At 33.0% G+C, this 15,517-nt stretch overlaps 1 protein-coding gene and 1 long non-coding RNA gene across 3 annotated transcripts; one reads left to right on the top strand and one right to left on the bottom strand.

The window, feature by feature from the left end:
- Nucleotides 1–276: 276 nt before the first annotated feature.
- Nucleotides 277–11,414, bottom strand: LOC131596416 (K(+) efflux antiporter 6). The gene is made up of 20 exons (XM_058869060.1): nucleotides 11,016–11,414; nucleotides 10,786–10,829; nucleotides 9,433–9,491; nucleotides 9,269–9,332; nucleotides 9,118–9,179; nucleotides 8,955–9,030; nucleotides 8,760–8,834; nucleotides 7,540–7,611; nucleotides 7,362–7,445; nucleotides 4,371–4,439; nucleotides 4,179–4,256; nucleotides 3,992–4,080; nucleotides 2,976–3,072; nucleotides 2,760–2,813; nucleotides 2,296–2,391; nucleotides 1,865–2,053; nucleotides 1,693–1,770; nucleotides 1,087–1,131; nucleotides 837–926; nucleotides 277–747 (listed from the first exon to the last, which is right to left on the bottom strand). Exons 1-20 carry the CDS (start codon nucleotides 11,272–11,274, stop codon nucleotides 661–663), a joined length of 1,767 nt encoding a protein of 588 aa, XP_058725043.1. The 5' UTR covers nucleotides 11,275–11,414; the 3' UTR covers nucleotides 277–660.
- Nucleotides 11,415–12,702: 1,288 nt separating this feature from the next.
- LOC131600562 (uncharacterized) lies at nucleotides 12,703–13,878 on the top strand. Of its 2 annotated transcripts, XR_009283200.1 has the most exons (4): nucleotides 12,703–13,018; nucleotides 13,069–13,161; nucleotides 13,287–13,312; nucleotides 13,691–13,878. It is a non-coding gene; the product is annotated as an uncharacterized LOC131600562 (long non-coding RNA). The 2 variants fall into 2 exon arrangements; XR_009283199.1 differs by lacking the exons at nucleotides 13,069–13,161; nucleotides 13,287–13,312.
- Nucleotides 13,879–15,517: the final 1,639 nt, after the last annotated feature.

Raw genomic sequence — 15,517 nt, 5'->3', positions numbered from 1 at the left:
TTAACAAAACCAATAATTAATATTAATATCTTTTTATATTATAAAATGACTTGTAATTTCAAATGTATTTTTTTTATTTTATAAACTACTTAATACACACCTATCTAAGGATCAACTGTTCTATCCAAAACAAAAATACAAACTGCTTTAGCCTTCATAGGAAAGTGTCACATTAATTAAGATTGTGACAGTTTTCTCTTTCAAATTTGTCCTTAACAACACTTAACCTTTTTTTTTAAACTCAAATTTACATTTATAAAACATAAGACAAGAATATTAAAACTAAAACAAATGAATTAAATTAAAATATATAGTATACAACAAAATATATACAGCAAAACACAATAAAAAACAGATAAGCATAGACGCCACTGGCCTGTGTACGAGGGAAAAAAAATGTAAAGTGAAGTTATGGAATGAATATCTTCCACAGCATCATTGTTGTTCTTGCTAGTTTTCTTTATTCTTATATCAATCCCCTCCCCTGCTCTTTGCTTCAATGGGGTTTCGGAAAAGATGCATTGGTTAGTATTTGTGTCAGTTTGGTATGCAAGTATCCATCATGGAACATGTTGAGACGATGGACTTGCACCCATAACCCTGTCGAAAAGTAGTGACGCGCGAAAACAGAAACTCGTTGGTGTAATGCAATGCCAATGATTAACAATCGTGAGCTTCTTGATCCATCAAAATTATTCGCTGCTTACCACTATCTGAGCGGACGAGGATATCTACCTTATATCCAATCTATGCTTAGACAACAAAATCAACAGAGCTTCAGAGTAACAAAACAAAAGAATCAGGCAAAGGAAATTAACTAAATGACAGGTAACTACCTCTACTGTACTGTCGGGAGAAAACCACTTCAATAGCACACCAAGATGCACTACAGCAGGAATCAGCTTGAAAAGTAAAGGAGTCGTCACCTGCATAAATGACAAAGCATAAATCGGAACTCCCCTGATAAAAATAAACAAATTTTGTTCTTGATCATTCATAATGGATCAAAGACCAAGAAGAAAGCTATAAAGACCGGTCAGCTATGGAACCTAGAAACTGTTAATTCAGATATGAACAATTTCTCACCAGACTAAGAGCTGTGGTCCCAAGAAGCAGCAGATATAGTTTACCCTGTAATTACTCAAATATCAGAATCGATAAAGGCTGCTTATACTTTCAAATTTAAGCTTAACTTTCAAGCTATATCACCCCAATTCCAAGGTAAAGCCGGAACCTGGAACTGAGTTGGACTGGGCTAGCTTAGTTCAAGCTTAGCTCAGCAAAAAAAAAAAACTATTCTTTCAGTTTACCTTCAGCTCAGAAGCCACTCAATCTTAGTCTGCCAATATTAAGTCTTGTATTATTCGAATTTTTTAGGCTCAACCAGTCATGCTCAATTTTAACTTAATATTTATTTAGTTCAAAAAAAATTCTCAACCCAAAAACAGTTAAATGACAAAGATTTTTTAATAAAGTAAATAATATTTTATTTTACAATAAATTTTTGAGAAGTATCTATATTTATAGATCAAAAGCCAGTAAGTCATCTTAATCCATTCTATGCAACAAGAACACACGGCGGAATGGTCTTGTTTAGGTCAAGCAACTGAACACATAATTACCAATGTACCATCATTACAAAAACCCATTCTGTCCGTTTCAACAAAAAAAAAAACTCATTCTGTCACTAACCTCAACTAGATGAAGATTTGAAGCACGACTGAGAAGAACAAAAGCAAATTCCCCTATCTGTGCCATGGACATTCCCACCTATAAATATATGAATTCAGGAACCTCAATCATTAAAAGAATATAATAAACAGCACTATAAACTTCTAAATTCAAATTATGAAATAACACTTACAAGTACTGAAGTCTTGTTATTGTAACCAAATCCTTTTACAACTGAAGCAATTATGATTGTTTTAATTACAATCACCAAAATTACTGATGCTACCAAAATATCAACATGGTTCCAAAGAAAATGTACATGAATCAGCATTCCAATGCTGGCAAGGAAAAGAGCAGCAAAAAGATTGCAAATAGGTTCAACCTACAAAAAAAATGTGAATAATTGTTAATTTTTTTCCATAAACTTATCTTGTTATCAAATCAAACATTTTAATTAAGGATACAGAAAAATTGGATCATGAAATATGCTCTGAACAATGCATGTCAACATTTATCTGAATAGATACAAGTTACATCAATGCATGTCAACATTCAACAATCAATTGATATGTGTGTTTTATGTTCGCCCCACATGCATTTTCCAATTCCGGTATGAAAACTCACTTGCTCTAGTGTATGTTGAGCTAGATCAGTGGTTGCAATCATCACTCCTGCAGCAAAGGAACCTAGCTCTAGACTTAATCCCAGCTTATCGCTAGACTGAAAATATACAAATGCAATCAGTTAAAAAAAGTAGTGCTCGACAAGTAACAGTAAGGTAATCAAGCAGCAGAACAACATATACTATTTGAAGATAATTATGAGTGACATAGATGTGTAAGTCATGCCAAAGAAATGGTTCCAAAGGCATTTTAAACATAAAAATAGAAAAACAAAGCACGACAAGCTTGCACACACACACACAGGAGTATGTAATTTACAGCCGAGACCCTTTGACAATAGGATGAAGTACAGCGAATGAACAATAGAAGATCATCTTTTCTGCTTTGTAAGAACAAATGAAAAGTAAAGCATTACAAAGAGAAATACAGAATTCAGGCATGTGAAAAATAAGGATAAGAACAAACCCAGGCTACAAGCAAGCAGAATGCAACAGACGCCAGCTGATAGAGTTCATTTGTCTGCACAGATATGGTTTTTATTCAACCATAAAAAAACAGTCTGACAAAAATGAATTGCCATAAGATGTAAACAACTAAGAACCAAACTACAAATTTCCAATTAAAAAAAAAAAATTCTTCCATGGGTGGGATGTCTCATTAAAGAGGGATAATGATATTAACCTGTGATGATAGGCTTATCATCAGTTTAAGAAACCACGGAAGGCAAGTGCGAGACAATATCGAAAGAATAGAGAGAAATGCAATCAATGTCACCAACCTGGATTAGGAAAGGAGTATCAGTATCATGTTGCATATTAGATAAAAAGAACTCTACAGTATATGGCTGTATGTCAGTTAAATCTTCAAATGAACGCAAGGATAAGAGGTGCATTTGACTGAGTATCACAGCTAACCGCATCTAAGCTGAAAAAAATTCTGCCTAAAATGCAATTCAAAGTATTAGAGTTTATCATAACCAAAGTAATTGAAGTGGTTGTTGGGTCATGGGTGGAGTCTGGAGGATCATCACATTGGGCCAAGAACAACCAGAAAAGTGAGTTGAATACCACATTGTAGTCCAAAATATTAAGGCATTATACATACGGGTCATCTCACATACATGTTGCTCAACAGCCACTTTTACATTCAATATTCTAACTCATACTTGACTCACTAACAATCTTTCTATCAAATGTGACACCACGTACTAACCCAAAACTACTAAGGCGTATATATGGGTCATTCCACTAATATGTTGCTCAACATCTACTTCTGAGACTTCTAACTCACATTTGACATATTGGGAGTGGTAATAAGCAAAGTAGTGTCATTGAGCACTAGTTATTATGAATTTATAATGATATGTAAGCATCTTCGCGTCATTTACTACCTATCATGATGCTGCAGAAGTACGCATGTCTCTATATTCTTTTAAATAGTGTCAATTTGTAGTCATTTTGGTTCACATGTTATTTCACCTTTATTCTTTTGTATTGCAATACAAACATCAAAAACTATACTTTTAAACATAAAAATTAAGTATAACTCTATGAAAAACTTATTAACAAAAAATGCATGAACTTGACTAAATTTTCTTTGGGAAGGTGACCAAGAGAGAATGAGAAGAATAAATTATGAGAAAATGTTCATGAAATAATATCAGTACAAGCCAAAGACTTGTGAGATTCTAGACTAACAGCTTTGTCATTGATATAACTCCTTGAAAAACACCTGAGGTTCCTCCCAAAACTGGAAGCAATGCAAAGAGCAATCCAACAGCACAGTCCTTGAAGAAAAAAGTAAAAATTCACAAGTCTTAATAGAGCATTTGTTGAAGGCATTTATTGTCCATATTGAAAAAAATATTGAACAAAGAATGATTACCTGTAAAATAAGGGTCCCAATTGTGACTTGTCCATGAAGCGCATTGGTAGTGTTCTTTTCCATCAAAAACTTCAAAACCTGAAAAAGAAAAAGTGAAAAACAGAAAAGCTTATATCGGCACGGAAGTTCAATAAACAGTGTATGTGCCCTAAAATGAAACAGAATCAGATTGCTTATGTCGTCATGTCATACCACTGCTGTTGAAGACATAGAAAGGAAAGCACCAACAAATATCCCTTCAGAAGCTTTACCACCACATAACTGCAAAATTGCATACAATCAGAACTGCAGCATTCAGAGAATAATATGGAAAAGTTCACTAGTGCACAAGATATTTAAAATTAAACACTGCCTCCATAAATATCTATTAAAACTGCAATACACTTAACAATCAAATTATATAGGACATATTAGATCAAGAAAAAGAAACAAAATGGAAGCATGTCTTCTGCCTTGATTAAGTTACTATGTTTATCATACTACTACCATTAAGTTTCAAATTTAAGAAATGAGTACATATATATTTTAATACTACTTTTCCCCCATCTATGTAACCTTCAATTTTTATTATACTTAAGTTAGATATTTGTAACAAGTTAGTTATTTAAGTTTCCTTTGAAACAAGTTAGTTCCTTAAGTCTGTAAATGTTTATGTCGTTAGCCTTTCAACCACATTCTATTCTATTACAAAATAAAGCTCAAGTATCCGTTAAAACCCTGATATGGCAAGAACACTGTGTTTAACGCATCCTAGGAGTATAACTTCGTGTTCTGAAGTTAGGGTTCATCAAATATAGGGTTCATTTGCAACAGAGATGACAAATTTTGGAAAACCCTAAGAGGAAAAGTCTAGGGTTTGCATTTATTCATGGTTAAACTGCTGATATTATATTGGAGCCTGTGGCAAAAACCTACAGTGGTTTGCAATCTGAGGTTTTTTAATAGTTCCTTAAGTCTGTAAATGTTTATGTCGTTAGTCTTTCAACCACATTCTATTCTATTACAAAATAAAGCTCAAGTATCCGTTAAAACCCTGATATGGCAAGAACATTGTGTTTAACGCATCCTAGGAGTATAACTTTGTGTTCTGAAGTTAGGGTTCATCAAATATAGGGTTCATTTGCAACAGAGATGACAAATTTTGGAAAACCCTAAGAGGAAAAGTCTAGGGTTTGCATTTATTCATGGTTAAACTGCTGATATTATATTGGAGCCTGTGGCAAAACCTACTGTGGTTTGCAATCTAAGGTTTTTTAATAGTTCCTTAAGTCTGTAAATGTTTATGTCGTTAGCCTTTCAACTACATTCTATTCTATTACAAAATAAAGCTCAAGTATCCGTTAAAACCCTGATATGGCAAGAACATTGTGTTTAACGCATCCTAGGAGCATAACTTCGTGTTCTGAAGTTAGGGTTCATCAAATATAGGGTTCATTTGCAACAGAGATGACAAATTTTGGAAAACCCTAAGAGGAAAAGTCTAGGGTTTGCATTTATTCATGGTTAAACTGCTGATATTATATTGGAGCCTGTGGCAAAAACCTACTGTGGTTTGCAATCTAAATATTGGAGCCTGTGGCAAAAACCTACTGTGGTTTGCAATCTAAGGTTTTTAATGTCGATTTCTACTTATAACATTGTTTTAGATGCACATGGTGGTTAAAAGACTATTAAGAAATTTGGTTAGACATAACTCATCATCTGGAGCTAGGGGTGGGAATAGGTCAGGCCGGCCTACAGGGGCCTATAGCCTAGCCTACTTAAGGCCAGGCCAGGCCAGACCGATTTGATAAAAAGGTCAGGCTTGGGCTTTTTTAAAAGCCTATTTAATAAAATAGGCCAGGCCTAGGCTATTAAAAAAACCTATAAAGCCTTGTAGGCCGGCCTATATTTTCATATATATTAAAATTAGTTTAAATAGGTTGGCCTATATATGCATATATATTAGAAAAATTGTTAAATAGATTGGTCTATATATGCATATATATTAGAAAAAATTCTAAATAGGTCGGTCTAAATGTTCATATATATGCGACCTATAAGGCTTCTTAAGTAATATGAATTAATTGAAAACATTAATAAGAAAGAGGCTTTTAAATAGGCTTTCAGGCCAGGCTGAAAAAACGAGCCTATAGTAGGCCATAGGCCAGGCTCAGGGCCTTATAAAGCCTAGCCTAGCCTAGCCTATTCCCACCCCTATCTGGAGCGTGAAAATAAATGGTGGGTGGTCCGATAGCGGAAACCTAAAAGCATCCCTACAAAACCAGCTTGTAGGGTGAGGATTGCCCCTACTTATAAAGAGATGTTCAGGCCATATATTATTCGATGTGAGACTCTTAACAAAGACTATCGGCATAAACACTTGCATGCTAAAAGGAATGACTTAGTACAAAAAATACTTAATGGGCTATTTTGTTACAGACATCTAACTAAAATGACGGCATGACGTATTTGGTCTTCATTATATTGGCATCAAATGTCATGGATCTTGTAAAGTAAGAAGGAGAATACATCTACAGAAAGATCCCTCGATCATAAATCCAGAAAGAAAATTGAGAAAAATGAGAGCAGGAACTGAAAAATGATACTGCATTATACCGTCAAACTGTTTCCACTACAAGCACAACATAGCGGTTTCGTTTCTTTTAAATTTGTCATACTTGGGACCCTCAAATGGAATCCAGTTTTTCCAAAATCTACTTAATGAAGCACAAACCTTCATTCAATCAGGCCTTCTAAATTAAAAATTTAAAAGATGAAACTTATTCTTTGGGTAGTAAAATCAGTATTTTTTTTGTACATTTAAGAATGACAAAGAAGACAGATCATGCAATAAATAGATGAGGTAGAAACTAAGTCTTTCATACGCGGCAATGGCATGAATGTCTGCAGAGGACAGGACAACTGCGTGCATGTTTGGTTTATAGTTGGCAAAAATGCAAACAGATTTTTCGACCCAAATCATTTGGATCAAAAGCAACAGTTGAGTTTCTATGGGGTATACACGCTTGGAGACAAACATACATTTGCAACGGGAATTCAAACATACACTGCATAATCCAAAGATTTCTTGTTTGGCTTGTTTGTGATTTGCATTTTCAGTTAACTTTAAGTCATAAAATGCAATAAGAAGAATAACAAACAAAAGCTCAGAATTAGAGTGGATCAAAATTCTAAACATACCGATACAGTAAAACCACACATGCACATAAATAGAAAAATCTGAAGTAAGCCTCCAAGAACTGCAACAGACCGAACAACTCGAAGCTGCAAGCAGAAAATAAGGTAATCAAAGTCAAGTGCAGCATTAAACCAAAAAAAAAAAAAAAGAGAGAGAGAAGCAAACAGAAAATAAGTGAACCTTTGTCATGGAAAACTCCAGGCCCATTGCAAAGAGAATAAATATTACGCCAAATTGAGCCACTGTTTCCACCTACATATTTGAACGGATGGCTAGGATAAATAAGCTTGTGCCCTTTCAAACCCCAACAGGTCTTGCCAAGTCAGAATAAGTTAATTATGAATTACATAGCCACTCCCATCAAGATATTGCAAAATAACACGCTGATCCTTTCAAATTACATGTTCTGGTTGCGACAGTGTATTGAAATAAAAATAGTCTGTATGTCTCAGGAAATAGTCACCTCTGGAGCTAGATTTTGGGGTTGAATTAGGTCTAGCTCAAATTCTAAGAGTTAGGATGCCTAAAATCTACGAATTATGGCCATTTTCTATTTGTTGTTATTTTCTTTCAATTGAGTAGCTTTCCTTTTTTAACTATGACCTTCTTTATTTTTTGAAACGGTCAGTGTTACTATGTTAATTGTTAATTTTTTAGTATTTGCCAGAGTTGGGAATTGAACCCGAGAATCACTTCACTACTTCACTCTCCCATCCCAGCCACCAAACCAGCCTTGCATTCCCTAACTATGTCCCCCACCCTAGGGAGAAAGTTCAAGCAATGACTTTTGATGAGGCTTCAAACGATCAACTGTACATCTTTAAAATAAAGCTTGAGAAGAAGTGGAAGAGTTGAAGTTACTAATATCTGAAACTGTTAGTTATTCTGTAAGACACAAACATTGAAACACCAATCGAGCGACTCAAGCTCTAATGAGTAAGACAAACATTGAGATAAAGAGGGCTTTCTAACATATGATGTTTGGACTTCCTTGTTGGGAAGGCGGAGACAGTATGGGTTGGGGTTTCTAGAGCTGAGAAATGGTTGATTCCTAAAGTTTAGGGATTTTAACAGTAACAACTAGTATATTTGGGAATTTAAAGTTAGAAAGAACATTTAGTACAAGTACTACGTAGTCAGACAAGTTAATCAAGCAGGTGAGCATGTAATATTGATTGATGGGACTGAGTAAGTATCATAATGGGGTCAGAACGAAGTATAGGAAAAAACTTTCAAGAAAAGCAGCTAAGTGTTAGATTTCATTACAGAGTAAAAAAAGATTACAAAAAATGAAATCCAACTGAGTTGAACTCTAAAACTACACCAAAAAGAAAGCAGCAATTTGTTTTTGATAAAAGAATAAAAGATTACAAAAGCAATTGATTGCTGTATCCAGATACCTGCACCATTTCATTGATGAAGTTAAAGCCTCCAGGTCCAACAATGGAGCCAGCTAGAAGATATCCAGTAATGACCTGCCATATAATACTTTCAGCTAATTCTACATCTACAAGAGGTCCAACAGAAACTATAATGAAAAAGATACTAAAATTACATTCTTTCAATAATGAAGCTTAGAACAAGAATATTCATACCGGTTGTCCAGCAAAAGCAAAAGCAACACCGCCACAAGTTGCTGAAACAATAGCAACTACCAAGTCTGAAATCAATCTATAAGGCAACAATGAAAGAAGTTCTATTTGTCATTTTTATATAACCCATCTTATGCTTAAAACATAACAAGCTATAGAAGAGTACCTTAAATCTAGTTGTAGCACCGGATACTTGGATTTAAAGTTAGAAATGATAAATACATTATCCTGAAAGATTCACAATTTTCACATATGAAATTTGCAAGACTTAACTGAATATCAGCAAAAAGAACGAACCAAATATCAAACTGTATCACCTTCCGATCTATTAATATTGGCGTGTCCTCGCCTCTATTGAATACACGATGGAGTTGAAATGACCTGGAAGTTTAGAAAAACACATTCAACTTGTATATTAAAAAAAATGTATCAAATGCTCAGACAACCAAATCAAGTTGTAGACAAATGTCAAAGTAACTACTTTTCATCTTTAGTGTCATTCTTGTTCGGCGTCACTCTTGCCACAGTCTCCAGAACAGCCTGATCCACAGACAAGTCAAGAAGAGTAACTTAGCATAATACCACCCTCAGAGAAAATTATGTAATGCAATGTATACAAGTACTATAAATGCATATTCATAGAAGAACATAACCAGATTTCCAACTAACTAAATGCTTTAAAGTAGAAACTTCCAATAATGTGAAGTAAATGAAATGATACATTTCTTTAAAAAATAAATTGCCTCATTCATGTCTTTATAGTGTATAATCTCTCATTAATACCTAAAGGATTAGCTTCTAATTATAAAAGAGCTACTTTACTCAAATAAGTTATTCTTCATCATTTACAAAAAAATCCTCATAAGCTTGTTATTACAAGGTTTTAAAAAACGGTCTGAGACCTTAAAAATGGCCGCGACAAAACGGTAGTTGCATTTGCCAATACTGATACCAGGTTGTTAATCTCAGATAGCAGGATGACTGCTATTGTGAGCTTTAAAAACCAAAGTAAATACTTAACATGAATACATAAATACTTAAAATAAGTTCCAACAACATACATAATGTTTTAAAAATAGAAGTTGCAACAAAATACATAAATTCCAACAACACCATAATATAAGTTCTCATCAAAATCAAATGATAAATATACTCAAAATGACTAAACCAAATCCTAAACGTAAACAAAATGAGTAAATCACATCTGCCTCATTTTCACTACTAAGTTCCACCACATTATTATCATCTTGTTCATCACTTGATTCAACTTCAAACTCTTCTTCTTCCACCTTAACTCCTCATCTCCGTTAGACACTAATGTAGCAAGTCTTGAGTTTTAGCCGTTGCTAATTTTTAGGTTGAGAAGAAAATGGAAGAAGCAGATTTGCGAAGAGAGAGAAGGGTAACTTAGGTTCCACAGTTTGGAGGCCAAAAGCGTAGCGCCGAGGTCCTGAACTGCTATGCTATACCACTATAGCGCGTTATCGACAACCTATTACCATTATTTGCCGTTTTTATGTGAACGAACAAATTGTAGTTAATTCACACCACGACAACCGCTACCAGTGCCGTAACACCTGTACCGACCGAAATTATGAAAATCTTTACGCGACCGCGACCGCGACCGTGTTTACCGTAAATAGAAATTAAACTAGAGAGTTTCTTAATAACTTGAGATGTTTCAATTTATAAGGAAAACTATTATAAAAATTATAAAAACTAATGTTAATGCAAGATTATTTCTTAAAATTATTTGAATAGAAATTGATCATACACAAAATCGAAATAGTATTATGCTATTTCCATCATGGATTAGTTGAAATCAAAGACTAACCTGTTGTTCTGCTACACTGTTATTAAAACCTCCCGAATCAGGCACTGTTAATTAATAAAGCTAAACATTAAAAACAGATTTCGAAATTCTTGAACTGAACTTCACTATAACATATAAATAAAACCAAAACCGCGAACATTCAACAGATAGAATCGAGATCTTATGAAGCTGAAATAGTTCTAATTGGAAATTTGGAATCTAGAATGAAAGTAAAGAGAAGAAGTAATCACCTTCGTTTTGATCATCATTGTCGGTGAACTCGTGCTGAAGAGCTCGATCAATGATATCAGCGAAGGAGCCTTGTCGAGGAGTTGAGAGGGAGACATTGGAGTCGGTGGAGTTGGTGAGTTCGAAATCTAAGCGATCGGAGTGAGTAGGACGGATGGCGAGAGAGGAATGAAGAAGAGAGCAGAAAATGAGAAGAAAAAATGGCAACGTCATTAAGAAGTGGTTGAGATAAGAGAGTGAGTGTGATCTTGCTGTTAACATTGCCACGCCGGCGGAGGTTACGGTTAGCGGTGACAGTTAGCCGGCGAGAGAGATGGGGCCGGTGAGGTGTAGTAGTGAGTAAGGTGAAGTGGTGAGGGGTCAGGGTCAAGTTGAAGTCGTTCATTAATTACTATATCATTTGTACTTTATATTTAATTCAATAAGACTTCTTCTTGTCGTTATGACCACTCTGCCCTTGTCCCCTGTTTTTTCGGTCATTTTTTATTTTATTTTTATGAAACCATGGTCAGTTAGATGTAGCAAATTCTCTCATAACTCATTAATCATAATTTCTCGCATCATTTTTTTGTTTATGAGAAAATATAATGTTATGTTAATAAATCAAATATAGTTGGTATAGATGGTTGTTGAACCTTAGTATAAACACAATGACTATGACTAGAACTTTAGTATAAACAATTGATAGAATATTATACATAAATAATTAGTATAAACAATTAGTTTAAATAATTTTTAAAAAAACTTTATTTTAGGTATTTTATCTCTTTTCTTAACTTTTTTTTATGTCAAAATTTTAGAAAAAAAACAAAACACTTAAACTTAAAGTTATTTAAAATATTTTTTATAAAAAATATTTTTGAAATAAATCTTTTTAAAACAAGAATTTATTAGATATGCATTGAACACTGTCAAGTCATTAGAGGATTTAAAATTAAAATTGTGATATAGCGGAATTCATGGTCTTCATTGATTGATAGTGTAAAACTAATTTTTACATTGTCAGTGCATTATCTACAATATAAGAAAATCAAATGTTCTGTCAATTACGAATTTAGCTCTCTGCTCCCAGAGTTTGCCACGTGGATGGGCTCTGCTTCCAACTTTCTTTTTATTTTCACTTCTCTTTCTTTTTGTTCATTTCCACATTGCACATGATTTGAAGAGCTACAAAAAACTTTCTTGAAAACACAACAATTTTCTGCATCATATTTTTTACATATCTAACAAGTCTTGTATTGGTTTTGAGCTACACAGTATTTTACAACTTTATTGTTCTAATTCTTTTACTATATTATGTTTGTTTCCATATTAAAAGTGCAAAGCATTTAATGCACTCTGACCAATATACTATACATGAGGGGTGCTAGCAACACTCTCTTTTGAACACTCTCTCAAGCACTCACTTTTTTATTGGTTTAATCATGTGTAGGCCCCTCACTTTGAAAATAGGTCCCACATAAAATAGTAGGCCCCACACATCACATAAAATAGTAGGCCCCACACATGTTTCAACAATAAAAGAGGAAGTGTTTGAGAGAGTGTTCAAAAGAGAGTGTTGCTAGCATTTCTCTATTATACATATGTCTTATTCCAACGTTTTTTTTCACTTCCTATACAAGGTTTGTATATTTTATTATTATTTGATCAAATCTTTTTTTCTGAAACATCAACTCAGTAAATCTTTTTTGTCTCTTCATTTCAACTTGGTCCTTTCCTTTGTACTAACACATCCTTATTTGAAGTTCATCTCTCTCTCTCTCATCGTTGTTCTTTATCATTTAAGATTTGAGTTTTCTTTCTTAAAAGCTTTTACTTTATGAGTTTTGAGATCTAACAATAGAATTAAAACGAAATGAAAGAAAGCAAATGTGCCTGTTGGTTTTAATCTTTGCATGATTCTTCCAAGACATTAGACGATGATTTTCCTCCTACCACGATGGTTTCAGAAAGGTTGTCGGATGCTACTTATGGCTAACTGAGATAATGGTTCTTCCCGATCAAGGTATTCTAGATCTGTAATTTTCTCTATCATTTTTTCTATTTGTAATCTAGATTTTTAATGTTAGTAGAGGTTCATGAAGATGGAGAATAAGATGAGAAAATGGATGATGATAAATATTTTCAGTGTCAAAGAAGGTTACAATGGTAATGGAATGGTTGAGATTGAGAGAAAGGAAGACTGGATCTCTATTTCAATATTTTCTTTTATTTTCTTTTATTTTTTGGTACAAATATATTTTAAGTTTGTTTTGCTCTTCTTTATTTTCCAGGTCCTTCGTTGGTAACTACAACAAAGGTTTTGTTTTTTAACCTTTCCGTGTCTGAGTTACAATTTATTTTTATATATTCACCTATTTCAGATATGTTGAACCTTCATCTCCAATATCAATTTTTATTTTCGATTATACGGTAACAACTAAAACCCTATAAATATGTTCTATTTTATTTTAATTTTTTTCTTTCTTTTTTGATTCAAGGTCTGATTTTTTTCATATGTGTGTGTTTTGTTTTATAATAATTTGACCAAATTTATCCTGACACAACTGAAGAAAGTTTTAATGTCTTCACTTTATCTTTTTATTTAATTTTTAGTTGATTTTAGTTGTTTTTTTTATGTATTTTTAAAATAGTTTACTAAAACAATTTATTTTTATTTTTATTTTTATGCTTGCAGCATAAACGTGTTTTCTTTGGGAGACAAAAGACGGAGAATGGGAAGAAAATAAATGGACGTCTTCAAGTTTTTAGTGATGTAGAGATTATTTTTGAGTAAAAAGTAGAATAGAGATTCTAATTCTATTCTAAGTGTAGATTAGATTATGTATGGTTCATATATATTGATGTTTCTGATTTTGTTTCTTATTAGATAACCTAATGATTAACGATCAATATTGTTTGTGTAGTACTAATTGTTTGTTATTTATTACTGTACATTTTTATATTTTTTAAATTATAAAATTTTATTTTATCGTCAATGGTCAAATCTTAAATTGTTGTCTCTATTAAAGAATATTTATAGTGTAATTGATATGTATGATGGTATGATATGATTAGTACTATCATATCATTATGATATAAATACATTTACTAATGACATTTTTATAATCACAAACAACTTTGAAAATAATAGTAAATGGGGTACATTTTAAATTTTATAATTTTATATTTAACCATACATATATTATTAAATGTTAGCAGCTTTGAAATATCTACTCAAAAGAATTTACATTGTACAATTCAAAAACAATTTCAATTATTCAGTTTAATGCACTTTAATAAGAATGATCAGATTTAAATACTTTTAATTAGATGTATATAACCTATATGAGATACAAAAGGAATGAAATAGGAGGTTGGCAGCAAAATGTAATGCCACTTGATTGTCACAATAAAATCTTATTGGATTTGATTTGTGGTACATCGTTTGATACCAATAACTATTGCAACCACTTCAACTCACATGAGATGACAACCATAGATAGATACTCGACCTTTGTCAAGGAACAAGGCAATGTACGTAGTTTCTTAGTCTTTCTAAGATATAGGTGAATTTTCTAGTAGAATGAACTATCTCAAAACAAAAAACCTAAGAGTTATGAGACCCTCCCCCAATCTGAATCACACCAAATGTATATCTATAAATGACAATTTGATCTTAACTTTTTGCCTCATATAACCTTTCAAGTAGCAAAGCACACACAATGTAGCCTCCTAATGTTGCTTCGAATTGTGCGAGAATATAAACACAATGGACTAGCTCTAGAAGACGGGTATAACACTCGAGATGAGGGAGATAAGGGCGTCTAGATTATGATTTTGCTCCTTCGAAAAGGATGTAGGCTTTGCTTCAAATAAACCAACGCCTTAAATATTTTTCAAAGCGTACCTACGTTGACATAAGAAAATCCATTCACTTTAACAGTAGCAGTGACCATTTTGGCCATGGCCATCTAATAAGTCATCAGTTAAGAACGCATTATGAACATCCATCTAATAAAATTTTCAATTTTGAGTTACCCAATTAGTTACTCGTTGCTGAATGATTGAGAGATTTTGCTCAACCAATAGCTGCTAGTTACTCAATTTTAAATTAGTTACTCGTTCTAAAATATTTGTGCACAAATTTTATACATGGCCATCCCAACATATTTCTTATTTTCTGTCTAGTTGATATTAATGTGAGAATCACACGAGATATTCTGAATATTCCATGTTTCATTCATGACTAAAACTCTATAAGAAATTGTTCTGGACAATGATAAAAAAGGAAGATGAACCTCTTCTATTGTAAGGGAAAGTTAGTTCTAACTTACTTGAACTAACCTACAACAAACTAACTCACAGGTAACAACAAAAAACAATAAATGTATCTAAGCAGGTGAGTCCAAAAATTGACCTTTTTCCGCATCAATTGATTTTCACTTTAATTTAAAGTAGGAAAAATCATCTTTATGGCTGTGTATAATTTGCCACATGTGACCTGTAGGTAGTTAAAACTTCA

This window comes from Vicia villosa, linkage group LG4 (assembly GCF_029867415.1).
Source record: "Vicia villosa cultivar HV-30 ecotype Madison, WI linkage group LG4, Vvil1.0, whole genome shotgun sequence".
In the NCBI taxonomy this organism is placed as follows: domain Eukaryota; kingdom Viridiplantae; phylum Streptophyta; class Magnoliopsida; order Fabales; family Fabaceae; genus Vicia; species Vicia villosa.
This window is presented reverse-complemented; position numbering and strand designations above follow the sequence as displayed.